Here is a 27866-nt window from a genome sequence, read left to right as displayed (position 1 = left end):
GTTCTCGTCTATCCCTCAGATCTTTGGCAAGGGTTGTAGGTCTACTCTCTTCTTCAATCCAAGCTATTTGCCCACGTCCGCTACATTACCGCGCTTTGCAGAGACAAAAAGTTTGTCACCTTCAAAAAGGGCTAGCCTACACAGATTTCATTGTTCTAGACCAAGATTCGCGTGCGGAACTCCAATGGTGGATAGACCATTTAGACGCCTGGAACGGCAGAACTATCTTCACATCAGCCCCAGATCTTGTAATAGAGTCAGATGCAAGTCTGTCGGGCTGGGGAGTCCGGTGCCTTGACTGGAGGCTCATGGTCTCTAGAGGAGTCAAAACTGCACATAAACTGTTTAGAGATGCTTGCCGGCTCATTTGTAATTAGGAGCCTCGCAAGAGACAGAATTTCCTGTTCGGTTCTTCTCAGAACGGACAACATTTCCACGGTTTGTTACATCAACCGTCTGGGAGGCACAAAATCCAAACCTTTAGCGGAATTAGCAAAAGGGTTTTGGGAGTTCTGTCTTCAAAACAGAATCACTGTTCAAGCAGAGTATCTATCGCGCAACCTCAATTTTGTAGCGGATTGATATTCCCGCCATTTCCGGGACTCCAGCGACTGGATGCTCAATACGCAGGTCTTCAACACCCTTCTCTGCAAATGGGGCCCCTTCCACATAGATCTTTTTGAATCCCGTCTCAATGCTCAACTCCCACAATTCTTCAGTTGCCACCCGGATCCTCTAGCTCTTACCTTCGATGCGTTTTCTCAGGATTGGTCATCCTCCCTCAATTACGCCTTTCCTCCCTTAATTTCCAGAGTGCTGGCGCAAGTCAGACATCAACAAGCCTCTCTAGTGCTCATAGTCCACTTCTGGCACTCCCAGGTGTGGTTTCCTTCCCTCCTGGAACTGTCAATTGAGCCTCCGTTCCTAATTCCCTCCTTTCCAGATCTCCTGACCAACCCCCATGGCCTCCGCCACAGTCTCATACTCCAGAATGTCCTTACTCTTTCGGCTTGGAAAATATCGGGGAAAACCCAACCTGGCGTTCCTATTTCGACAGAAGCTTCAAACTTCATTGACCTGACAACAGCTCCAGGAACAAAGAAGGCATATAGATCAGCTTGGTCTCTCTGGCATAGCTGGTGTATGGGAAAACACGCTGATCCCTTTACAGCAGATGTAACCATGATTGTCAACTTTCTGGCGGCGGAAGTAGTAGTATTAATTTATATAGATCAGCAATTTCTTCTGCACACCCTTACATCCAAGGAAAACCAGTTGGAGAACATCCTTTGGTCTGCCATCTTCTAAAGGGAGTACAATTTTCCAATCCTCCACAACCTAAATACAGCTCTTTATGGGATGTTAATGCTGTACTAAAGTTGTTTGTTTCTTGGCCAGACAATTCTCTGTTATCGTTAAAACAGTTTTCTGCTAAGCTCACCATGCTTTTAGGTTTAGTGTCTTTCAAACATGTATCTGATGTTAGAGCTCTAGATGTTACAGCTCGTTATTTTACTCCCTCTGGCGTTATCTTTAATGTGTTTAGGCGTACTAAGACTAATCTTTCTTCAGTTTTCTATCCCTTTTTTCCTGATCACCCTAAGCTTTGTGTAGGCCAATGTTTAAAAGTTTACGAAACAACAATCAGCCGGTCTGAGAAATTCCTCCTCTACCCAACTCCTGATTTCTTTCAGAAAACCTTTCAAACCTGGGTCCTCTCCTACCTTGGCTCCCTGGGTCCGTTGGGTTATGTCCCTGGCTGGCTTTGATACCTCTGCCTTTGGTGCCCATTTGACTAGAGGAGCCATGGCGTCCAAAGCTTTTTGGGCCGGTTCTCGATTAGAGGAAATTCTCAGGTCGGCTGACTGGTCTAACGACAATGTTTTTAAAGTTTTCTATTGTAAACCAATTCAACATGCCTCTCTAAATGTGATTGATACGCTTTAAAATAGCCTAATAGGAGCCTCCGGTCTTGCCATAAAATGTAGATTTTCCTAGTAACTTATGAAGGAAAGTCTTAATTCTATTAAAGACAAGGAGGCGAGTATTATCCAGCCTCTACAAATACTAAGGCTGTTATTTTTGTTACCCTCCCTTCCAGCATCTACATCGACGCAACAGACCTCCTCTTAGAGATCCTTCCTCAGTTTCTTTGTCTACTGTGGCTTCTACTTCACTCCCCTTCAAGGACTTTCAATTGGTGGACCACCACAAGCTTCCGGTCTTCGTTCAGAGACTTTTGTTCTTCTTACAAGAAATGTTATCGCTTTGCTTGGCAATTTGTATTTGCTGTTCTATTATTCCGTTATTTGTTACTTATTAATTATCGCACAAGAAAAGAGGGCTGTTCTCAGTCAAGTTAGGTATTATTACAGTGGATTGTTAGTGATTGGTGCATTACTTGGAACTACCTTTTGATCCCCATTGGCTGCTTGTGTTTGCCTTATGGGATCTGTAGTTTTGTTCTTGACTGCAGCTATTAAAAATAAAGAAAAAACTAATGCATAATACTCGCCTCCGTGTCTTTAATAAAATTAAGACTTTCCTTCATAAATTACTAGGAAAATCTACATTGCACTTCCATGTTTTTTAAAGATATTTTTAGGAACAATTTGCTAAAAATGCACCATTTGCGTCCACTTCTTAGGACTGGTGAAACTGCATGGCATGACTCCTACATTGGGCCCAGCTTGTTGGAACACCGTGAAAGTTATGCAACACTTAACTGTGCCCTTTTAGGAACTGTGGCTATACAGCAAATTTAAGTGAATTTTCCACTGCACAATGCACTATTCAATACAATTACTTCACAAATTTCTTGGAAGGTGAGGTGAGGAAGAGAACCCCGGGTGAACCATCCTTGATAGAGGTGAGCGCTCAGCTTACTGCTGTTTAGGAAAGGTATTACACCTCACCACTTTCAAAGGTCTCCATCCTCAACTGATCTACTACGCTGAAATTTGCTTTTTATTCGACCAGAGGTTCTCTGCACTCTTTTGGCTCATGTTTATCAGATATGTAAAAATTTTATTTTTTGTCAAGTACTAACACTGTATTCAAGTCCAAGTTAAAAATGAAGGAAACAAAAAGCAGTATAACAAAGTTTCATGAGAGTGTGAACTGACCTCCACACAGCAGCATAATTCAGCAACGGGAACATTTGCAAGCAAGCTTTCCTGCCTACCTTTTCTTGTGTTGAAAGAGATCCAGCTTTATATGGTGATTGCTTTTAGCCAGTTCATTACAGGTACTTTTTTGCATCAAACATTCCATATGGGTGAAACCGGAGCTTCCGCCATTGTCGCAGCAGAAGAAACAAATGGCTGTTACTTATGTTAAGCCAAATTCACATGTCGATTAAAACGCAAGTCTGACACGACTTGTGAAAGAACAAAAGATCATCGCACAAAAACCTACCTATTCCCTGTGGAATAACAAAAAAGGCTCCTCAACAGAGAAAGCCTTTATCTCGGTAACCAACGCTGCAGTGTTAACAGCTATGAGAAAATTCGAATATAAATAAATAAAAATACCTTTGCTTCATGAACAGGTTCAAAAGGATGACACATTAATTTGTTTGAGATCACATTTAATTCTTACCCAATGCCAGGGATGTTGATTTGCGGAAACACCTTAGAAAAACCGAACAAGGAAATCCTTTACCATCAGTATGATACAGAACAACTTGTTTGAAGATGTGACCTTGCAAGCTGCAGAAAATATGGAAGGACAGCCCCTTCCTGACATATTGGTGGATCAAATCTTCCTCAGCCTACCCTCGACAATACATAAGCAGGTGTTTCTGCCCTCTTACAGTTTTCATCTTGCACACTACTTTCATGAGTAGTGTACTTCTTTCCCATTCGGGACCTGCATAAAGTCCCAGGGATGATCACAGTTTTGTATTCTTTAGGCATTTATAGAGTAGAGCATTTGTCAAAATAAGTGTCTTGGCACTGGGGAAAGGTCAGACCAGATAAGCGTGTGCCCCAGTTAGGCAACAGACAATTTTTTAATCCCTGCCCAAAAGCCCATTGGTTGTCCTGTTTTTTCTTTTTTTATGAATGGTAAAAGAGAATTCTAGAGGCAATCTACCTGCATTGAGAAGGCTCTACACCGAAATCAGTCCATTAATATTTTCAGCACCATACGAATGATGACGCAGTTGAACAGATCAACAAATTTGTGATAGCACCACAAATTAGGAATTGTTTTTATGGGAATAAATAGCCTTAGTTTTGAAAGGCCCTGTGCACCATGGAGACTGGTGTGAACTTATTCCCTCTGAAACCAGATGACTATTAAAGAGAGCATACCAGTGGCATAATGTCAATCACTCTCCTTGAGTCCCAATACTGGTTGAGCATCTGCATTCTACTCTCTCTACATTTCAGCAATTTGGTAATTAGGGCACATACGCGTTACAACTGAAGCACAACGCCTTCATGCGAAAAACACTAGGCACCATTTATTCACTCAGGAATGAAGATTCAGTCAACACCTATTCACTATTCAGCATCAATTATCAATTACAATGAGCAGACACTGCAAAATGGTCGAGGAACTTGTGCAGCATCATATACTGGTTGACTGTGTGGGTTCCTAAAGCAGAACCATCCCAAAAATGGTATGGATACAGCTTCTCGTGTTTACTTTGTTAAAGGATGGTCTGCAGACCCACTTCACATCTCTTCCCTAGTTCACTAGACACAAAGAGAATACAATAATTAGGGTCTTGGACAAAAACGGTTAAAATCAGTCAGAACTGCCCCAGCTTCAGTCTTCCCGAAGGTTTGGAGGTTTACTGCCCTGGAATGTTTACAACTATCCTCATCATGGTGGATACACAAACAAAAGCAAAGTGGAAATTCGAATGGCCTTCCAACCACATTTGGGCTGATTTCGAAAATTAAGTCATATGACTACAGAAAATAAAACGTGCAAACGTCATACTAAAAAGAAAGACCAAAAGGGGCAATTTGCATGAAAAAGAATGCATAAAACAGGACCACGTCTACTGAAGGGACTTGGCTTGAATGACTGTTGCATTTTTTCTGATTTTAACTAGCCGCCTGCTTTCTTTAGTTTTTTGCTGTGTCACATTCTTCTCCTACTTCTGCTCTTCTATAGGCATACCTCTGGGTAACATAAAATTTAGAATTGACATTTTAAGCATTACATATACTATTTCATCAGCATTTCATGACAAATCCCCTTGAAAGTTTATATTATTTAAAAACAGCAAACGATATCAATGAAGCATGTTTCTCCGTTACCTTTGATGCTGAAGACTACGCTTCTGCAAATCTGACTCCGAGGAAATGTTATCCTGAGGCCTATCATTGACTTGCCATGCAGTTTTTTCAGTCTTCAAACCTGAAAAACAAACATTTTGTGTTTTGAAATACATCACTATAAAAGAAAAGGATTGCATTTTAAGACTTTTTGAACTGAAACATAATTGAAACTCAATGTAAACATTTCTAAAGTAAATACTGGCCCATTTCAAACTACAAAGCTTATGATGTATGCCTTTATGCACTTATTGTATGTTTAACAAGTATAAGTATTGAGGAACATGTCGGGAAACAATTGTGAATACCCTTCTATGCTATTATGGATACCTCCCTGGAACTGCCAAGCATCATTATACCTCAGCTGCACACTAAAAAGGCAGCCAATTATGTAAATCAGAATCAACAACCCTGTTCTACAGAAGACGCGTGGCCTATATTACTACTCTATGTTCCATTTACTTGGAATGTATTTTATGCTTTTATTTTTATTAGCGTTATTACATTATTCTATTAGCATTAACTGAAGACAGTGGCCCTAGCCTGCGATGGCAGCAGAGCACTTCATAAAAAATAGGATTAGGGATACAGGACTGTCTGTTGGGACTTTTCTTAGCTGGGAGGGAGCCACTACACCTTCCAGGTTTCACCAGGACACAGGGGGAAGAGTAACTTACTTAGCACTATAAAGCGCTTTTCTTGCTCCTTCTGCACGGGAACCAGGACTATTTGTTGGCATTTTTCCTGCCTGGGATGGAGAGACTATACCTCCCAGCATGGGTGTCCACAGAATTTTTTTCAAGGTGGGTGTCCCGTACTGTTTTTGTCAGGGGCAGCGGCCGTATTAGTGGAGGCAGCATAACACTACAGTGGCCGTAGTGCTACTCTGCAACATGTGCCTGTACACCAGGCTGTACCTAAAATCCAGTGTGTGGGGGCAAGACCACCCCCACAACACCCCTTGCTTAGCGCTACCTGGCTCTTAGGACCTGCTTAGTGTTACAAAGAGTGCTCCCGCTGTGCAGGCGCACCCAGATGAAGACTGAGCCAAACTAGCAAACTGGGTCCGCCTGCACCAGTCAGTAGCTGACAGAGGTGAAACAAGGATGGTCACCACCCTCAATCAAATTGGCGGGTCGAAAACCTGCTGTATGAACATTAGGCCTAAAAGTGAGAGAAAAGAAAGGAGGACACAAACGCAAACTACACCTGATTTAGTTCTGGTTCACTTAGCGTCTTTGATAAAAGGGCTATTTGAGCAAGTACAAACATGACTCTCAGCTACTGAGAACACTACACTGCAACTAGTACCTAAATTAAAGGCCTCTAGCCACTTTACAATTGGAAATTTACCAATTTACATCAGTCACTACTTCTTGGGGGGAAGGTATTATGCCTCTCTTGTAATCCCACTTAAATTACTTAGTAGTCCAACCAAGGGAGCACCTTTATTAACTCCAACCCCACTGTGCTGTTGGCAGGGACCAAGGTTCCTCATGATGTCATAGCTATTGATTCCAGTTCTACCAACAATAATTCTGAGCAGTGACCTTACCATTGTTCAATTACTGTCTCTGTCTGGAAACCCAAACCATTGTTATAGCCTGTATCCTCTTAACAACTTTGCTCAGAAGGAACTCCTTTTGCCATAGCTTTAATTAATGAATTCTAACTTGCTTCTGAAGAACTGCAGGAATGCAGTGCAAGCAAAGAGTTTTGTTGTTTGGATGATGAGACGGACTGTAATTCTAGTTTAGCCTCATTTAATCTAGCCACTGTTAAAAGGCTGGTGGTGACTGCTTCATTTAATTGCAATTTTGCCAGACTTAAAAAGGGTTCTGATGCAACAACCTATCATATTTTATTGATGGAATTAAAGAAGATCCCATGTGAAAAGACTGAGGTTTTGGCTAGGAATAAAAAAAGGCTTGTAATTAAAAAAATTAAAGCTAGAAATTCAGCAATGAGAAAGGAGCCATGGGAGAAGCATAATGCAGTGTGCATTACATAACCATAGGGCATAGGGATTGCTGGAAAGTGATAAATTTTCTTTTCCTTGTGGGACAATATTATTCCTTCTCTGGAAATACCAATCCACTCTAAAGACTAGGTTATACATCTTAGTAGCATCTTCCCAGTTCCAACCTCTGAGTTAATCATGAACTCATAGACTGATTTATCTTTTGCTTCACTCATCATCGTCACTAAGGAAGAGGTTGGTGGCTGTGACGGAGAACCTATGGATTTATATAAGAATACCCGTGATTTGTGGTCCAGATTATTACTCACACTTGAAACTCTGCCACAAGCTCTAATTTTCTACTGTTATAGATTCAATCAATTACTGTGTCAGCTTACAAAAATGACATATAGGAAACCCTGTCTATTATGATCCAATTTCATTTTTCGAGTCAATTGTAAAAGTTGCAGGACAGGCTGCCTCAGTGGGCCAAGGAAAATAATTTCATTTCAGACCATCAGTTTGGTTTTAGATCAGGGATGGGTACCACAGATCAGTGCCTTAACTTGCATCTCTTCATAAATAAATACAAAATTGCCAATCATGGTCTGATGCACTTGGCTTTCATGAACTTAAGCTCTGGTTTCAACTGTATTAATAGAACAAGTAGTGGTTGATTATGCTTTCCATGGTAGTCGATGTCACAGCAACATTTTTGGCATCAGTTACATATCAATCTCTCAATGAGAGTAAGATATGGAGCTGGAAGCGAATGTATGAATTCTTTCAGTTTTGCCACTGGTGTTGGCCACGGCTGTATCCTGGCCCAATTTCTATTTTGTGTACCAGTTAGAAGACTTGATTACTCAGGGCCAGGAAATTGAGTTAGAGGGCTCACATCCGAGCCACGTATTACTTTATGCCAACGTCACAGTAACAGTTGGATAGGTCAGCAAACAATCTAAAGAAAAACCTGAAGCCCTTTGTTCTTTTATGGAACGATTAGAACTTACTAAAACATTTATGAAGGTGTTTAGCCCTAAATCAACTAAATCTAGTGCACACAAGATTAATGACAAACCATCAGTATGGTCAGTTCCTTTCCCTATTTGGGAGTTCGTTTTGAAAATGTAAACAAATTGCAACATTTATTAACAGTTGGAAGACAGCATGGGAAATCTCTAGTGGCTTTACTGAAAATATGAATACATGGCAACATTTATTAACAGTAAGAATGCAACAATTAGTGAAACCTCTAGGAACTGTTTTTGATTTTGCTTAGAAATTGGGCTCCAAACTGCTTATACCAATTTTAAAAATGTAAATCCAAATGCATGTCTATTGTGCGTTATGGAGCAGGGATGAGGGGTTATGCCAATGTTTCCAATTTGCAAAATGAAGAGAATAGGCTTTTAGACGATTTTAAGAGTTACAACCCCAAATCTATCTAGAGGATGTTATCTATCTCGAGCCTTTATTGCTCTGGATTTATATCTGGCACGAGGCAGAGTTTAACGCAGTTGAAATAAAAGATTGTATCTCTATGGAAGGAGCAATAAAGATTCCCTGGCTTAAATATATTAAATCGGTCTCCCCAAGGATTGGCAGACATGGTTTGAAAACCTCTTTACTTACCAAGCAGGATGTGCCTTGGATTAATAGACTTTTTAAAATCGTAGATGCGTCCTTAGAAAGGAGAATGAATTGCTAAAACCTTCAGTGACATCTCACGTATCAATTCAAACTGCTTCCTCAATTGAGCCCCACCGCCCCCTGGTGTACAAGGCGAGACAAAGGTTTTTGTTAGCATGTTTTAAGATGGGCATGGTTCACTTTCCTTTTCATTTTCCCTGAAGGCTGGGCCCCCGCTGACCAATTGCCTGCTTGCCCCTTCGATTTAGTCTCAGCCCAGTTCGCTGTGAATTCTATGTTGTTTTGCATGTTTTTTCAGTAATATCCGAAACTTTATTTTCTATCTTTGCTAAGAGCTGAATTGTCCAAATTACATTCCAGTCTTGGTTTTCTTACAAGTGCTCTTAAACTAATATATTTGTTAAGCTAAGACCATGGTACTGTCAACATTATACCTTCTTTGTTATTTTAGGTAAATGTTTCTAAATATTTTCTGTTTTAAAGTTTTACCATGAATATTGTGATAAACTGTTCTTTATTATTTTATGATTGTTGTTGTTGTTTTTTTTTTTTTTTTTAACTTATGTGGTTTCATAGAGACAAACTGAATAAAACATTTGTTGATAATTGGAAATTACTTAACCCAATACATTGGATACACAAGCGTCATTCAGATGTTTACAAACAAGTAGTAAAGCAATTATATTTCAACAGTCCAGACAGCAAGGGGCAGGAGGCACATGAATAAGTACTACAAGAGAAAGCAAGCACTACTGTGGGTGCAATGTGGGGCTGAGTAAAGAAAGGTCTTGAGGTCTTTCCGAAAGTCTAGGAGAGGCAAGCTTTACAGGGGTCAAATTCTGAAAATAAGTCTGCTTTTTTGTTTCCACCTCCTTAGTCTTGGGGGTCTTCATGAGTTGTGTTGGTGCGACCCGTAAGCGTAAGACTTTCTACAAAACAGTCAGGTTTCTGGCTGCTAATGGATTTGCTACAGCACCTTAAATGTGATCTATGAAGGAAGCTGGAGACAGTGAAGGTTCCTGAATGTAGGGGTTAGATGGAATAATGGGTTGACCAGTATTAGACTATCTGCACTCCCTGCAAGACAGCTTTCAGGGCCATGAAAGTGACATTAGAGAGGCCTGCAAATGTTGCACGGACACTGACTTGGTGGCTGAAGCAGGCATGTACCACTGCACAGAAGATATGAGTTAGGAAAAAAGTCTGCGTTTTCAGAGGAGAATGATGCAATACTATGCGTTTTGGGGTGCTTTCATTGAAGGAGAGCACTGATCAAAGTAGAAGCCAAAGTATTTGGTGGATATCCATGCTACTTTGAAGTTCTACAGACATACAGGGCTAGCTACAAAGCATCAAGTATTACAGCAAATTGAAGTTATTTTCTCTCTGACTGCTTCCTATGGAATATTTAACAAAGCTTTGTCTGTCGTCACAATCTGATAAAAACTTGCACTCCACTAGGTGGAGTCATCAAAGATATGAGCAAAGAAACCACTGTGGGCACATTTATAGCACGCATTTTGCTACCCTCTTTTTCTCATGTAGATATTGTTAGGGTACCAAAATGCTTCATAAGAACTTGGGAGTTCTGGAAGAATGCATTCTCTATAAAAGGTCTTTTTTTATGCATAACACCACCTTAACATTCAATGTTAATAGGTAGTCACAAAAATCCTATAAAAAAAACATGAGAAGCAATCACCACAGAATATGCATTAATTACTCCAGAATTTATTTTATTTCTTTAGTTTCCGTAAAAAGCACCAGAAATACGAAGTGGATTTTGCCTCTTTTACAGATAATCTTGGGAGAGTATTAAATTGCCATATTTGAAGAATTTTTGAACAATTGTACCAATATCAAGGAGGGTATATTGGAGAATTCAACAACTTGGTTTGAAGCGGAGATCAAATCTGCACTGCAACCTCTTGTGCGATGTCTAAAATGGAGGGCCCAGGTAGTAATATTGTCTCATCCATTTGTCTGCTATTGGGCTCATTCTGGCTTTAAAGTGTGTCATATTATCAGCAGATTTACAATTAATATGACTAATAAAAAAGCAAATGTATCTAACCAGTTGATAGAAAAAGGCATTTTCATATCTGGAGGCGAAGTTTAAGCATTTTTGAGAATCTCAAGTTGCAAGAATTGCGCAGAGCCTCAGCTTAGGACTCACTTGCAACTCTTCTAAAATACACTGCGGCAGTTGTTGAAATTGATGTTTGACACGTAGGAAGCGCACTCCCTGGCCATCAGAAGGCTGTCTACAAAGCACTTTCCCTTTTCGGGTGCTCTGAGGCACGCCTAGGTAGTGCATAATATGAAACGAAGTCGGACACATCTGGATAACTGAAATACGGTCAAAGGGTTTAGAAAAGAGAGGCTGTTGTCTGGAAATTGAAATTTTTAGTAGGATGCTTTAACTAGCCAATCTTTCAAATGGGGACAGATGAAAATATTTTTTTCCTTCTTACATGCACTGCCATACATTTTGGGAACGCGTGTGCAAGTGATTTCAGGCCAAATGAAAAGACCTTGCATTTCTAATGGTGTTTTGGACTATTAATCACAAAAAGTTTCACTGTTTTGCAATTTAGATGTGAAAAATATACACCAGGCAAGTTGATCGCGCGCACACAGTCCCTCCGATTCGGTTGGGTGTAAATATGATGAGGTCCATCATCCTATATTTCTTAAAAATGATGCACTAATTTGCAGTTTTTATTTCGATGGTATGACTTCTCGCTTTGAAACTATTACCTGTCAGGAAAAAATCATCTTGAAGAAACTGGTTCCACTATTTTCCCATGGAGTAAGATGTTGCTTTCCTCTTAAACATAATCTGATGCTATTGCCCGTCCTTCCCCAGTGTACCTTTACCACAAACCAAAACAAAATACCCATATCCATTTACAAACTGCTATTAGCAATTAGCAGGCACTATATGGATGCAGATTTCAGCTAGAATGTGGTAAAACACCAAAATGGACCTGGTGTTTTCAGGTCCACGTACTATTCCTCATTCCAAGCAAAATGAATCCAACTCTATTTTGATGCAGGGATACAGCCAGAATCGAGGATTTTGCCTCCCAACATCCCTCCACCAAAATACAGGAAACTGATATTAAGAGCACTCTTGTAATGAAGGGGTATTTTCACAATATTCAGCACCATCAATCTTCTACTATAATTGGCTAAACTACAATGTTATGTGATATGATCGTCAATACTAGCTTGCTCTATAGGCCAGGTGTAGGAGGTGGCTTCTGTTTCTATGGTGCAGGGGCATTTCCTACTACAGATAGTTTTTGCCTACCTTTGCACACAGAACATTTTTGTTGGTGGGAAATTTGTTTCCAAGGAGTCAGAAGCTGCTGCAATTGACGGTTTGACCCTTGCTCCTGATAGTACTTCTTCTCGGAGCTGCAATAAGATCTTAAACTATTCATTTCTTTCTAGTCAGACCAGTTTCAAAGTTTCCACCTGTATCTTCATACAATCCAGTTGTATGCAAGACTCTGAATTTTCTGTTGCGCATCAAGCTTGAATCCAGCTGGACCGAGCCATAATATCTCCTAAGTGCCTGGCTGGCAATATCAATTAAATGCTAAATGAAAGGAAGCCACTACTGCAGTTATTAAGAGATGACACGAACAGACCTTCAGTCAACATTCTTGAAAATCCTGTCACTTAACATCTGCCATTTGGAAATATTTAGCATACTCTCCAAAATGACTTTCGTAGGGACACATCTGTTACAGAAGATGCACCTGCATATACTATGGCACCCAATCACTTGCTTTTGTTGACAGGTGTGACTGACTTTTTTGTGCAAAAGAAACAGCTACCATAATGAGTCCGGGTGAAGATCGGTCCTTACAAAAGATGGTCATCTAGCATTGGCCTATGGAGGTGTACAAATTACTCCACTGCTAGCTCGTTGAACCCTGGAACACCGTATGCAGACCGGCTGGAACATGAGGTTAAAAATAGATGATGTGTTGGAATGAGGAGCAATTATGAGGAGGCTGAGCTCAGCTGCACTTGGCAGCAAGACAACAAGGAAAGTGGTGAGGTCACATGTATGAGACATTCTTGAGAGAGAGAGAGAGAGAGAGAGAGAGAGAGTGCTGACGATAAAGGCAAATTAATATTCTGGTGTTTTGTGTGCGCGTGGTCTGTATATGATGAAGTGCATCTGGGTGTACTATCCCATCTGGGAAGATACAATCACCATGGCCTACAACATTGCTTCGGCTAGCAGCAAAGTCTATTCTTAGAGTTTTACCACGTCTTGCTGTGTGCAGCATTAGTGCATGTTCTTTTGATGTCAGTGACCTCCTTTGGGAAGGAGTTCTGGACAGGTATCTCCTCTAGTCAGTGGGAGATGTAGGTTGCTGAAATGCCTTGGATTGAGTCTGTTTCATAGAAGATCCAACCTCTATTGGAGATAGGTTAATTGAAAGTTCTGGGATGATGATCAGAGTCTTCATTCTTGGCGCAGAGTATTCAAGCAAGTATGGTGACTAGATTTCTGATGAAGTATCTAAATGTAGATACTTCGAAATTTAATGCTCAAGCATATCATCATCCTCAACATCAGTTGCTTGATGACAAAGTCCTATTAGTCATTGTGAAAGATTCAAACATGTTGGTTGTCGACACTGAGCAAGTTTTTAATGTTTCTGTTCATATCTAGCCTCACCACAGCAATGAGGACAAGCCGGAACTGTGATGTTTCTGCTCAAGTGTGACTCCTCAGATAGGTCAGGGCTGCTAAAGGTGGAGGGGGCACCTTCTCTTACTTTTGGTGCACAGGATGGTCAGGGGTGTAGCTTCAGGCAGATGTTTTAACCCCTCCTCCCCAATAAATGCACTATTAGCCTGGTAGTTTGGTTAGGGGCCAGAGTTGGGTCTGCTATGTCTGTGTAAGTTTTTACGTTGTGGGCCAAGAACAGAAGACAAAACAGTGACCTATGCTGTAAATAAAACAGGTAAAAAAGAGAGAGAGAGTTACATCTGGTGGTTACATTTCAAAATGTGAAACCAGATCACCTGGTATCAATACTGGTTTCGCTGCTTGTTCTAAATGTGTGATCCTCAACAAACATTTTATTTCACGCAGCCTCCTTTTACTTCATTATCACATATATGAGAACACTTTTAAATACCCGAGTTCAGGATTGATGCTCAGTAAATCTACATGACTACTTTAGGATTTACATGAAGGGCTCTTTCAATTTGGTGGAGATACTTAAGGTACACCTTTGGAGTACATTTACTTACAGATTTTGTGAACAGTGAAATTTTTTTAAACTTACTCAGAAGTATACATTACTTAGAAGTGCAAGTTACCTTTGTGAACCACGCCCATATAGTTACTTGTGTAAGGAAAAAATAGTAAAGATGCACCTGTAGAAGTACCCCCCTAAATGGGTGAATACACTTGGAAAGCTGCACCAGTCTCAGGTGGCCAGGCATACTCCTGACAATCAAACAAACAAAAGGTGAGGGGTTGAAGACTTGCAAATAGTCTAATCGAAGGGAATCACTCAGGCTAGCATTGCAATCCATCACTTTTCTCCAACCGAGCCACTCTAGCTAAAGGTCCACCTAATGCAAATCAGTACTGACCCTGCTCCTCATGGAAACCGTGCATCTCGAATTTTGGTCATCTCACCCCTCCACCCTGCAGCCCACTGCTTTTTAGATGGTCAATTTTAAATTACTACGCCCTGGAGTATGGTTTTCCTTCTCTGAACATCTAGAGTTTTTTAGCACTTTCCTCTCCTTTCGCAGATTGATGCCCTCACTGTCCTAGGGATTTTCCTTTTATTATTATTATAAAATTTTATTGAATATTTTGTGGTACAGAAAAAACAGCAGTGAGCAGTAAAAAGCAAATAAATAGGAACTTACAAGTCACAAAATAATGGAGTAAGCGAGAAGCAGGAGTGTTAGATAGCAGTATGAGCATCATGATCAGGTACAAGGAAGAAATTGTTTATGAGTTCTGTATCAGAAACAGTGGTACCAGGTAACAAAGTAGGTTAAAGAATTAGGAGTATGAAAGTATAGCGATATACCCGGCTATTGGGGTTCAGTCGTTGTCTACCATGAACAAAACAAGGGCTGCTTCTCGCAATGAGGGTGGGGCGAGAGGAGAAAAAAAGATCAAGATAAAGGGAGGGGGACCACCCAAGTGTTCATCTGTGAAAAAGTGGGGTGGTTAGTCAGCGAATCAAGGTGGATTAATCGTAACCTAAGTAGTAAGAGATTGCGTATATGCATCCAGGGGAAGCCAAAGTCATCTGGATTTGTACAGGTTGAAATTTTGATTGAGTATATTTTTATCTGCACTTCTGAGAAAGCAAACCTAGGCCTACCAAGTATGGTCAACGATGGCTTTGAAATCTTTCCAGTCACAGAGGATCGTTTTGATCCCTATGGTTAGGAGTAGGTCAAATAGCAAGAATTCTGGTTTGTTAAGTAGCATAGTGATGTGGAGTATCCAGGGGCCTTGGGAAATTAGAACTGGGTCCAGGATGACATCGCAGTGGAAGCTGGTGTTAATGGTTTTATTAACGTCATTCCAGTAAGGACGAAGCATAGGGCAGTAGAAGATCATGTGATAGAGGTCACTGACCTCAGAGGAGCAGTTTCAGCTTTTGTCTGAGTTAAGAAGTCCCAATTTGCCTAATTTTGCCGGCGGTCCAAAAGGATCTGTGTAATATCCAATATTTACATTGCAATATTATAGGGGAGATCTTTAGCTTTGTAACATTTCCACAATTTGTGTCCAGGTTTCATCAGTTAGATGAGCATATCCCTATTTGAGGCAAAGATCTAGCCATTTGTGTTGCTGTCTCTGAAAGGGGCTTTGAATGTGTTCTTGGAGGACTTTGTATATTTTCGATACTTGGTGATCTTGTGATGCGAGTAGGTTCAGTATATTAAGGCTACTTGGTTTTTGTGGGTTTCAGAACTACAGGTGACTATTAATTCTGACTTTGAGTTTGAGGAAGTTAAAAAATTCTTCATTGAGTAGGTTGCAGGTTGCTTGTATGAAAGAAAATGGAATGTGGTTTGTTTTGTTCAACACGTCTTTGACATTTAGGATATTTGGGGAAGACCAGGCATGACAGTGGGGGGAATTTACCATTAATTTTAATCAATAGATTATGTCAAAGTGAGGCGTACGATGATTGTTTACCTTTAATCATACATTTCTTGTCTAAATCCTTAATTGCCATTAATGTGTCTCTAGGTTGGCTGAGTGTACAGGTTTGACATGATTCAGTGAGATAACTGCTTGGGGTGTGAAAGGATGGACAAGAGCCGCCTCTATATCTGCCCATAGGGGTGGGAGTAAAGTGTATGGATGTAGCCACTGTATAGCTTGTTTGAGGAGGAAAGCCATTTGAAGTTTGCTGAAGTTGGGGAGGCCCACTCCCTCTTTTTCTTTACTCATTAATAATATCTTGTTTGTAATTCAGTGTTTTTTAACACACCAAATAAACTTTGGAAACAGGTTTACTGAAAAGTTTAAACAAAGTACTGAACAAATGTGGACGAAGCATGCTAGTTATAAAGTGTACTTGTGGGGCTATTAGCATTTTGGTACATTACAGCCTTCTCCACCATGTCATATGTTTGGGTGACCAAGCCTCTACGAGATCTTGTATTGTTTTGAGGAGCACATATTTAATGTGTGTCCAGGATTCGGATAGTGAATTGCTAAATTCTAGGACTAGGCATTTAAGGTGATGATTTGGCCATTTTAGATTATAGTTGCCTAGTATTGCAGAGGTACAAATTGGATTGAGATGGAATACCTCTGTTTTGTCTTTATTTAAAAAGTTGCCTGAAGCCTTGGAGTAGGCATTAATTAGTTCTAGAATTTCAGAAATGGCAGAGTCCACATTTTCCGAACAGATGAGGACATCAGGGGCATATGCCTCTACCTAATGAGTTATAGGACCAAAATGTATGCCCTTAAGGACTGAGTTATGTCTTAACTCAGAAAGTTGGAGGTTCTACCGCTAGAAGAAAAAGCAGCAGTGAAAGGGGGACAACCTTGCCTCGTGCCTAGAGATAGGTTACATTTCTCTGATAGGGAACCATTGCCTCTAACTTTGGCTGGACTGTTTTGAAACAGAACGAAAACCATTTGGTCGAATTGGTGGTCAAAATTAAATTAGCATATTACTGATCTAAGAAAGGACCAAGACACCTTGTCAAAGGGCTTTTCTGCATCCAGGGCCATAGCTGGGGTTTGGAGGAGGGGTGCTCTTTCCATAATATATGCCAAGAGCCTAATGTCATCCAAGACTAGTCTGCCTGTAAAAATGTTGGGTTGGATGCATTAGTGAAGGAAGTATTTTCTCTAAACTTGAGGCTAAAATGTTGGGATATAATTTACAATCAACATAAAATAGAGATATTGGATGATATTTATTTGTTTCTAGAGGGTCGTTACCGTCTTTGTAGATTACTGTAATAATTGCTTCAGTAAAATTCGAGCCAGTGGTACCTACAGAGGCACAATAGTTAAAAAGGGACTTCAGATGGGGGGTAGTAATGTTTGAAAAGTTTTATATAAGAGAGCTATGAAGCTGGCTCGTCCTGGGGCCTTTTTAGTTTTAAGTGTTTTGATCGCGTCATTTATCTATTCTGTTTCAAAATGTTTGTTTAAGGAAAGTTTGTTTGTTTCCATAATTGTGGGTCATTTAATGTTACATAGATATTTTTCACATTCTGCAATATTCGGTTGCCAGTTTGGGTTATACAGATCTTTTTACTATTGGGCGAAACAGCTAGCTATCCCTCTAGTTTCTGTAAGTATTTTCCCTGATTTGTTTTTGATAGCAGTGATTGAGGAGCTCAGGTTTTTAACTTGAAGATAATTAGCAAGAAATTCCCCTGCCTTGTTGAATTTCCAAAGTTCCTTTTCTTTGTTCATATTCCGTCATATATGAGCTCTCTCACTTTCAGTTATCAGTTTATTTTATTCGTATTTTAGAGATTTGAGTTTACAGATAGCGTCATTTGAGGGTTTGGAGATAAGAAGATGTTCAAGCTGCTTAACTTTAGTTACAAGTTCCTCTAGTTTTTTTATTGGTAGTTTTATTTTTTATTGGCCATTATGCTAATTATTTTGCCTCCGATTGTGGCTTTCATTGCTTCCCAAATGGTTTGTGGTGAAATGTCCTGGGAGTCATTTTCAAATAACTAACAATTGCAGAATTTATTTCTTCTTTGAAAATTGGGTAATATAGTAGAGAGTCACTAAGATGCCATATTTTATCGGGTTGTGGAGGTTGTTTAATGTGAGATCAAAAGATATGAATGCGTGGTCAGAAATAATGGGTTCATTTCTGGGACTGGAGCATGAAGGAGTCAGTTTTTTGGTTAGTCTGTATATAGTCGATCCTAGCGTGGGGGCCATGTGGATTAGAGAAAAAGGTGTATTCACTGCTTGTTGGATTGAAGAATCTCCATATATCTGTGAGTTTGTGAGCGGTGCATAGGCTTTTTATTTGTATGTGGGATTTTCCTGGTCTAATTTTGGATGGGGATAAACTATTTAGGACTAGGTCCATTGGTAGGTTGAAAGTCCCTCCCAAAGAGATGTCTGAACCGTTTGGAATTTCATGAAGTTTTTTTATTAAGGTCGATCCAAAAAGAGGGAGAGTCTGCTGTTGGTGCATATATGTTAAAGATAAATAACTCTTCACTATCTTTTGAGATATGTGAAATGATCCATTGACACCCTGTGTCGTGTATGGTTGTGAGTATTTCAAAACCTGCAGCCCTTGCAAATATAATCACAACTCAATTTTTCTTGTCAGAGTCGGGAGAGCACGGTAGATCTGAGTACCATTTGTTTAAGAGGTTTCAGGCAATGTTTTTATTTATTCTCGCCTCCTTAAGTAGAAGAATGTCCCCCTTGAGTTTATGACAATACACTATAATCTTCCGTCTTTTGACGGGGTGGGTGAGCCCAAGTCGGAAGGTGGGGCCAATAATAGCCACGGGAAAGCCCTGGGAGAGCTGAAAGGGAGCTAGAGAAGAGTCGCAGCCAGATGGGAAGACAAAAAGTAGAGCGGTTATTGGTGTTCCCTCCGGTGGTAGTGACTTCTTCTTTCAGGAAGGACTGTGTGGCCAGAAAGCAGTATATAACTATGATCATGGCAATCATTTAAATCTTTTGTAACAAACATTCAGAGTGAAATACGCATTGGACTAGAGCGGAACAATAAAAATGTACAATGCATCTCTCAAACATTGTTGGGATATTTATCCAAAAATACTTTGTATTGCACTTAAACTTTCTATCTATAACATATGAACTGGTCAAGAATGGTTGTTTAGAGTAAAAGGTAACTCTGAATAACTTTAAGTGTTAAAATTACGTAAAGGACTGCAGTTGACATTCTGAAAATTGTAAGCAAATGTTGAGTAATTAAATGGGGTGAAGCACCTTATTCTCAAATATTGGAGTTGAGTATTTATGCTAATGTGACGTTGATCAATGTCTATTGAGTTGATTAGGTGTGTATATTGTATGGGATAGTGTAGAGGGGTGGATCTGAATGTAGCAGAAAGATGGTGTTGTAAAAGTTGTGTGAGTAATTCAGCGTTTCAGCAATATTGAGGGTGTACCAATGTTGTTGATTAGCACATACTAAGTCTATTAAGTAAATGAACTGAGGCGCCTCAAATATGAGGGTGAATGGGGGTTATTAGAATCAAGGACCAGATTGTGAATGTTAGCAGGCTGTGAGTTGAGCTACGAGAGCTGAACAAATTCTCAAATATAGGTTGATTGTCTATGTAATCAGATATATGAATGATAAGTGTGGAGAAAATTAGCTTACTGTTTAAGACAGGAATGGGTGTACTAGTTTAACTTAAAGTGAAGTAACCAAATATATCAATAAAAGTATAAATACACAAGATATCAATAAACACAAGATGTCAATAATGAAATAGATACACAAGAAATGTAGAGGCCACCACAACTGTAAATTAAATTAAGTAAGTATTATGTGTCTGGGTGACGAGCGGTCGAGGATAGGTTTCAGAGTGTTACTGAGCTATTAGATCAAGTAATAATTTCTTGTTGTTGGAGATTCTCTATGTATGATTGTGGATCGGCAGGGTCATCAAAGATCAGAGTTTTCCCCATGTTGGTGATTCTGAATCTATCCACGCCAATGAAGGAGAAGGTGATGCTCATGAGTGATTTTCAGAATGCTTAGAAACCTTTTCTAAATACTGATTCTCTGGCTAGGCTCTGGATAATTCCAGCCTTACTGTCATTCCAGATGAGCGACTTGATTTTTCTGATGCGTAGTAAGATCGCTTCCCAGTGCTGGAATCTGAGCAGTCGGAAAATGAGTGGTCTTTGTGTTTTGGAACCTGGGATTGACTTAGTTGGGACTCTGCAAGCTCTTTCGATTTTGAAAGGTCTGTCGAATTTGATGCTCAGGTTATGAGGTATCTATTGTTCAAGGAAAGAAATACATGATGCTGCTTGTTCCTCAGACCCTTCAGGCAGGCCAAACATTTTTAAATTTCCTCTTCTATTCCTGTTTTCTATCTCAGTTATGATTCTAGAGAGCATACTTATCTGCTTACCAGTAGCCAGTTTCGATTTTTGGTTCTTGCGCCCTTCATCATCCAACATGCGGACTCTTGACTCTGCCTCAGTAATTCGTAGTACAAAGTGATCTAAGTTCCCTGCGCATGGCTTAGATTCCCATTTGCATAAGATCAGTGTTCATCCTGATGCTTCATGCTAGCCCTTGCAAGAAGGAGAGATCAGGATCAGGACCAGGTCAATTTTTCATTGATAACCAGGACTTTAGGTCTTTATTGTCTTTGTAGGCCTTCCTCTCTTTGTCTTGCAGCTCCTTTTTGTCTGCCGTTACTGAAGTGTAGAAGTTTTGGTTTGGTCCAAAACAGGGCTAAGAAGATTAAGGTTTAAGACTGCAGGATGATGGTGTCACTTCAAAATTAATGTTGGGCCACAGATCGGTGTGGAAGGCTTCTGGCCTCTGTTTGGGCTACCTTAAGGTTGGAGGCACAGTAGCTCAGTTATTATTTGTCCAGCGTTCATGCATCCCCAAGATCAGAACAATGTCTAGAGTCAGCTCTAGGTAGACTGCTCAGATCGCCCAAGAACTCTGTGGTCTCACAACGTTTCAAACTGGGCTAATTATGATTGCATTAATCAGACTGATTAAACGGTTAAGTAGGCGGCAACATACTCATTCCCATGTGGTTGGTGTGCTGATGTATTGAGTATAAGTGCTCCCCCGTATTGTCTATGGTCTCTGAATAATATCACCAGGATAACACATGACTCAATGTTGTGACGGATGAGCAGCTTGCAGTCGAATTATGGACAGAGTTTGCCAGCTTGTTCCTATGATGGCTTTACACACTGTAGTTGGGATAGTAGGGACACTTACTTAATTAGCATATAGCTAGGCACGTAAACTGTTTCCTTGATGTGACAAATAGGTAATTTGGGCCTTGGGTTGTAGCCACGCAGAAAAACTGAGTAGGTGTCTCGAGGAATGTGAGTATGAGGAGAGCAAAGCGCCAAGAGATCGGTTTTGTCATTGCGTCCTATCACCATGTGCACATGTTGTATGTGGGATCACTAGCATTCCATAGCAATGGTAATTTACGGAGCACGAGGTAGGTGGTAGGACCGTTCATGTATGGACATGGGGCTGTGGCCTACATGGGAGGCTAAATCAAAGGTGTAATGGATGTTTTCACATATTGAGAGGAGAGATACATGGTCAAGTTGTCATGCCATTAGTCCTCATGTGAACGCTCTTTGTATCCTCACTGCTTGTGAGAGTCACCAGCCGTAATGAGAGCTGTGACCAGTAGCTGCAGAGCTAGCGGCTTTTTGTGTCGGCTATCATTGCACAAGTTGTAAATTGATTGGTGAGTGTGTAATCGCTTTACCTTTAGTGTCTTGTTGTCTACGTTGTAGTCCTTAGCTGATTCGGGTGTCTGACCGCCTTTGAGAAAGCAGGCAATGCAGCTGGGTACTGAGGCAGCCCTATCCACAAGTGTCCGTGGTCACCATTTTCTCACTGCCGGCTGAGGTCTACTGGGGTTTCTGGAAAGCTGATGAAAACAGGTGTGCTCATGAGCATTGAGTCCCGAACGGAGTCCACAGAGAGTGTTTTAAATCCAAAGTCACCTCAGATGGGCTGCAGTGGAGGTGGACTGTGGGAGAACACCACTCAAACTCTCCCCCAGCTGTTGGAAATCTCACCTAGGTGGCCATCTTTGCATTCTCCTTAATGAGTTTGCATTCCCCTGAACATATTTTGCCAAAACTCACACTTCTTCGCAGTGTAGAAATAAGACAGGCAGATCACATGCAGTTATAGCTGGGGATCTTCTTTCGCTACCTCCTTTCACATTTCAGAAAACATCAGGAAAAAGACTACTGGAAAACACTCTTGTCTATAAAAGCAAATGAGCTGGAAAATAAACTGGAAAATAAACCATTTTTGTGAGAAACAAATTGATGGAAAGGTTAATGGCAGTTACTAATGGATCCAAAAGGAGTCGGAAAACGAGAACTGAAGAAAATGCCAGTTCAAGGAGAGATGGAATTATGGAGAAGCAGAATACCGTAAAGGTGTAGGTTCAAATTTCAGTTAGGGAAACCAACTGCCTGTCTTGAAACATTTCTCTCATTCTTGTTACCTTTTCCCTTTTGAAAGATGGAAGGAAATATAAACTAAGCTCCGTCGTTTACCATGGCGAACCTTTTAATCGGAACACTTAAAAAAAAAAAACAACAACAAAAACACATATGTCTGCCTGTACATATTCTTGTAAAAACAAATTTAAAACCAAGCACTGGCAAAGGTAATAGGTCCATGACAGGAGATAGAGCATGGCAGGATAAAGGTGTAAAGGAGACACTGCATGTGTTTCGACGAGTAGATCAATGTGCTCATAGGTGAGAGCATGTAGCAGGTATATTAATACTGAGAAAAACTATCACATGTAGTACATTACAAAGATATTGCGAGTTACTGTGGTGTTTCGGGATCATAAAGAGAGACGAGTCTGTAGACCAAGTTCCTTTATAAGATCATGGAACTCAGCAGTGACTTACAATAACCTTAAAATGTATGGCAGGGGGCATTAATACATGGCCATACCACCCCCCCCTTCTCAGAAATTTTTGGTTTGTTGACATTTGTAAACATGAAAAATACTATTAGAATCTCTAGTGCAAAACTAAACACACCAAAAGTTGTTAGATATTTGGCGCAAACAGATGTTACACTTAGCTTAATATAAATCATATTTTAAAAAAACACTGTAGCTCTGATTGTGTGGAAACATGTAGTGAGATCCTAGACTTCTTTAATAACTTGTTTCCATAAATATCTCCTTTCTGCTGATCTCTGTTTATATAGAAAAACAGAGCAGAAGGAAAACCCGGTTTCGTTTTTGAAACTGAAGGTTTAATTATGCGCTGTGACCTACCTTTCCCTCAGCTGCTGGGGCTAACAGAGGGCATTGTGATGTCAGAAACCAAATGTATTAAGTTAGGACAGCTGAGTGGCTATGTCATTTCTTTATTACAAGCGACTAGGTGTGTCACAAGTTGCCTGTAATAAGGGAACTAGAGACAGGCTTTTATACAGGGATTGCAGGCTCCTGTGTATTATATAGGTCTAAGCACACACTCAACAGCAAGTTGTTTATACTGTGGTTGGAGTGAGTAACGAAGAACAGGTAAACCGTAGTAGCAGAGAAAAGATGAGCAGCAGGACGTGGAAGAATACTGGAACACACTGAACATTGTGAAAACCTTTCTGCTGTTCGTTGTTGGTTAATAATGGCTGTTAAATTGCATTTGGCTCTGGCTTATAATGCATGAGTGGGCAATAATGATTACATGTCGAGTGCTGCCATAATCTTTTTCACAAGGTCACTGACACTGGTATTTAGAAAAAGCTGTCAACCCCTTATTGCTTTTATAGGGAAGTACTTTTCCACGTGTAGCAGAAAGGAAGCTGTTTCTGTAATCAAAGGTTCTTTTCTGTACATGGATTTTCCAATATACACACAGATGAAGCTCTATCTACAAGCACTCTACACACAACCCAAAGTTTTCCCGCTTCTTGTAATATTTATATTTTGGTTATTTCCATTTATATTTTAAAATAGTCCATTTGTTTTTGTCCACAACAATGAATTGCATCAAGCATTTTTCCACATTTTATTGTGTAAAAATTGAACACCTGCCCTTGGATAGCTGGAGGATTTTTGCACTATATTTAGTATCCCTTTAGAATAAAACAATATAATGTATTATAGTGTTGTTAAACACGGTATTTTCATATATTTTTGTACCTCTAAAACCCAGACATATCCAAGCACTCTAAATATTAGTGTGTCATATTCATGACCTATGGGGAACCTTGATTCCCAGGTTCCATTAGAATGTTAATCTTAGGATTCTGATGTTGTCAGTTGAGCATTGGGGCTGGCGAGGTGATGTCACAACATGGCAAGCCGAATAAACCTTAAACTAAGGAACAAACTTGTAGTTTGACCGGTCTTTCTTTACAATCTAGTGCTCTTAAGAGAGATGTTGGATTAAGATCAGTGGAAACCAAAGTCCATACCAGCAGTGCGAGTGATATCATGCTGCCCATCCATGTACATGCTTTCGGGGTTGCGAAGATAGTTAAGTTGTTCCTGCACAAAACTGCTGGTACATAAGAATGCTCGAGAGAACTAAAACAAGGGGTGTTATTAATTAGAATTGAAGAATAAATAGGGGCGTGGCCAAGGAACATGGGCGATGGGACACACTTCTAGTGCGCTCCCGTCCCCGGCGATATCCTGCCACGATCCTGAGGCACCCCAGGGCCGTGAGAGCCGTGCTTTCGGATCAGGAGGACGTCTGGTGGACCTGGACGTGACTGAATCCCCTTCTTAGGATCCGTCGGCGCTGTGTCGGCCGCGCTGGTGCGGTGTTGGGCCGCGTGGCTCGCGTTGCAGGCAGGCGGTGGGCAGAGTGGACTCGGGGGGCAGGTGTGATGTGGATGCCCCCACCCCCCTCTGATCTATGAAGGTGCCGACTTCGGGTGGTGAGGTGGCCGCCTGCCACGGCTGGTGCAGGAGGGGTCGGTAGGACGTGCGGCGAGAGGGGCGGCCTTACTGGTGGTGACGGCGAGGACCTCCACCGGGGGCTTGCTTCCTGGGCTCGCTGCCAGGCAGGGCCTGCAGGTTGGGCAGATGTTGTGCTGCCACGCCTGGAGGGGCCTGTGTGGCCGCAGACTTGGGGACGGACGCGCAAGCTGAGAGGCGTGCAGTGGCGTCAGCCTGAGGCCCTGGAGTGACGGGGTGGCATCCTGGGGCATTTGGGCCCACGGAACCACACTGCTGGACGGCGCGTGCTGCGGCGAGAGTACCTGGAGGTGCCCCTAGACATCCTAGCAGAGTTGTTTCAGCTTTTCTTTTTCTTCACTTTTTTGCCATTCCGCTGCGCTATTGAACATATACTGACCTTGTTGGTGAGTGTGTCCTGCTTGATCCTCGGTTGCTGGAGAGACTCGCAGCCATTTGATCTTATTGCTTGGCCGGATAGTGGTCCTTAAAGGAGTGGAGAACTGCGGACACTGTTTTGTGGTGCTTTGTTGTCAGGACTCTGCGGGAGGCTGCCAGTTGCATTTGGACCTGGCGAGGAGAAAAATGGGGCGTCATAAACAGACGGATGCATCACAGGGCAACACTATGGAACAGTATACTACCCCTGTGGTTCTCCCGTAGCGTGCAGCGAGATTGGAGGTGAGTGGAGATACTGCTGGTACACCACTGAACACTGATGAGCCATCACGAGCGGAGCTGCTTGCGGCCCTTCAGGGCTCCCGGGTGGCACTGGAAGGTAAAATAGAGATGGTGGCGGTGGAGGTCAATCTGTTGCGGGCAGACCCTTGGAAGGTGTCCGACAAGGTGAGGGTGGCGGACGGTTCCATAGCGGAGCTACAGTCTGAGGTGGGGAGGCTGCGAAAGCAAGTGGTGCAGGCCACCTCCACAGTCGGATGGTTAGAGGCGTGGCTGGAGGACACAGAAGGGAGGCCCCGGCGGAACAATATCAGGTTGCTGGGTTTTCCAGAGCTTGCAGAGGGGTCTGCCACGGAATCCTTTGTCGAGAATTGGATCAGAGAGGTGCTGCAGCTAACTGGGCTATCTAGAGTCTTTGTGGTGGAGCGTGCACATAGGGCCCTTGCCGCGCCTCCTCGGCCTGGTGCTTCATCTAGAGCCATTATTGCCCGCTTGCTTAACTGCAAGGACCGAGACTGTGTTTTACGTGCTGCACGTGAGTCGGATAAGGCGTTATACGAGAACTGCAAGATCTCTATCCTGATTACACAAACAAGGTGCAGAATTCTCATAAGGGGTTCATGGAGATCAAGGCGAAGCTCCAAGCCATGAACATTAGATACATGCTCCTGTATCCGGCAAGTTTGAAGGTCTTGTTGGGAAGTCACACTTCTTTGATCGTCCAGAGGAGGTGTGGCGATGGTTGGAGATGTGGGATAAGGTGGTTCCGGGAAGAACGGAGGGATCTGTAGGCGTCGCCCGACGGGCTTCCGGGTCGGAAAGCCAGGACTGGAGATCACAAGGCACTGGGCAGCTGGCAGACTCGTGTCACAGAGTGGAGATACAGCACGATGGAACAATGGTGGTAGTGCCTGCTAAATCGGTTGGGGGTACAGCTTTGGAGCAGGAACTCGAAGCGGGTTGGGATGCTGGAATGACCTGACTGTTATTCTTGCTGTGGTGCTGCTCGTCGTCGGTCCTGAACAGTTATGCGGGTGGACTGGGTGGTGCCTGGCCCTCTGGGGCGCCGCTGGTATTTTTGGAACTCAGGTTTGGGATGTTCTGGGGACTTATGTGAACTGATGGTGGGAGAGGTGGGGGGGTGGTCACTCCACAGCTGTGGTAGGCCATTAGTTATGGTAAGTTGGTGTTTAGGCTGCGGCCTTGGCAGCATTTACGGACTGGACTTACAGTTTCAACTGTTTTGGCTGTTTTATTTCTGGGGTGGGGTTGGGGGTGGTGGGAGGTTTGTTCATGTTTACAGTTCATTCAACAGTGCGGTTATTGAAGCAAGATGTGCAGCCTGTCTTTCTTTTGTCTCATTGCGGGGGGGGGGGTAAACATACAGTGGGCTGAGTCCCACAGGTAGAGGAACCACATTGTATTGCCATGGTCATCTTATCAATATGTTGACATGGAACGTCAGCGGCTTGAAAAGTTATACAAAATGCTACAGGGTGCCCTCATTCCTACATAGGCATATGGTCCATATTGCTTGTCTTCGGGAGACTCACATGTCGGACGAGAAAGTGCATAAAATGGCTAAGAAGTGGCAGGGACAGATGTTTTCATCCTCCTTTTCTTCCTATGCACGTGGGGTGTCTGTGTGGGTGGCCCCAGGAGTTCCCTTTACCCATGTATATAGTGAGGTGGATGTGGAGGGCGGCTATGTGCTGGTGAAGGGCATGTTAGATGGTCTACCCATTGTTATCCTTAATATATATGCTCCTCACACTGACAATTCCTCCTTCTACACCAGAATACTTGAGATCTTGGGGGGCAGTGTGGATAAGCCTTTGGTTTGGGCAGGGGACCATAACTGTGTGTTACATGGGGAGTTGGATCGCGTCCCGCCAAAACTGGGAACCAAACCACTGATGGTAAAATCTCTTAGAGATGTGATGGCACACTTGGGTCTCTGGGACGGTTGGAGGGAACGGCACCCTGATGGTAGGGAATATACTTGTTACTCCAGAACACATGATACGTATTCTCGACTAGACAGGTTTCTGTTGGGTGGCCTCAACAGCTTGCATGCCCTGGATGTTACTCATTTGGGTCGGTCT

At 41.9% G+C, this 27866-nt stretch overlaps 1 protein-coding gene across 1 annotated transcript in view; it reads right to left on the bottom strand.

Annotated features, from left to right (window-relative positions):
• Positions 1-27866, bottom strand: part of USP53 (ubiquitin specific peptidase 53) — a 255961-nt gene that overhangs the window by 31247 nt on the left and 196848 nt on the right. The window contains exon 14 of the mRNA XM_069230167.1: positions 5277-5376. Within this exon, the coding sequence (XP_069086268.1) occupies positions 5277-5376 (100 nt within the window). The remainder of the gene's footprint in view (positions 1-5276; positions 5377-27866) is intronic.

Source organism: Pleurodeles waltl, chromosome 1_1 (genome assembly GCF_031143425.1).
Source record: "Pleurodeles waltl isolate 20211129_DDA chromosome 1_1, aPleWal1.hap1.20221129, whole genome shotgun sequence".
Classification (NCBI taxonomy): Eukaryota; Metazoa; Chordata; class Amphibia; order Caudata; family Salamandridae; genus Pleurodeles; species Pleurodeles waltl.
Note: the sequence above shows the minus strand (reverse complement) of the source record. Positions and strands in the feature narration are given on the sequence as shown.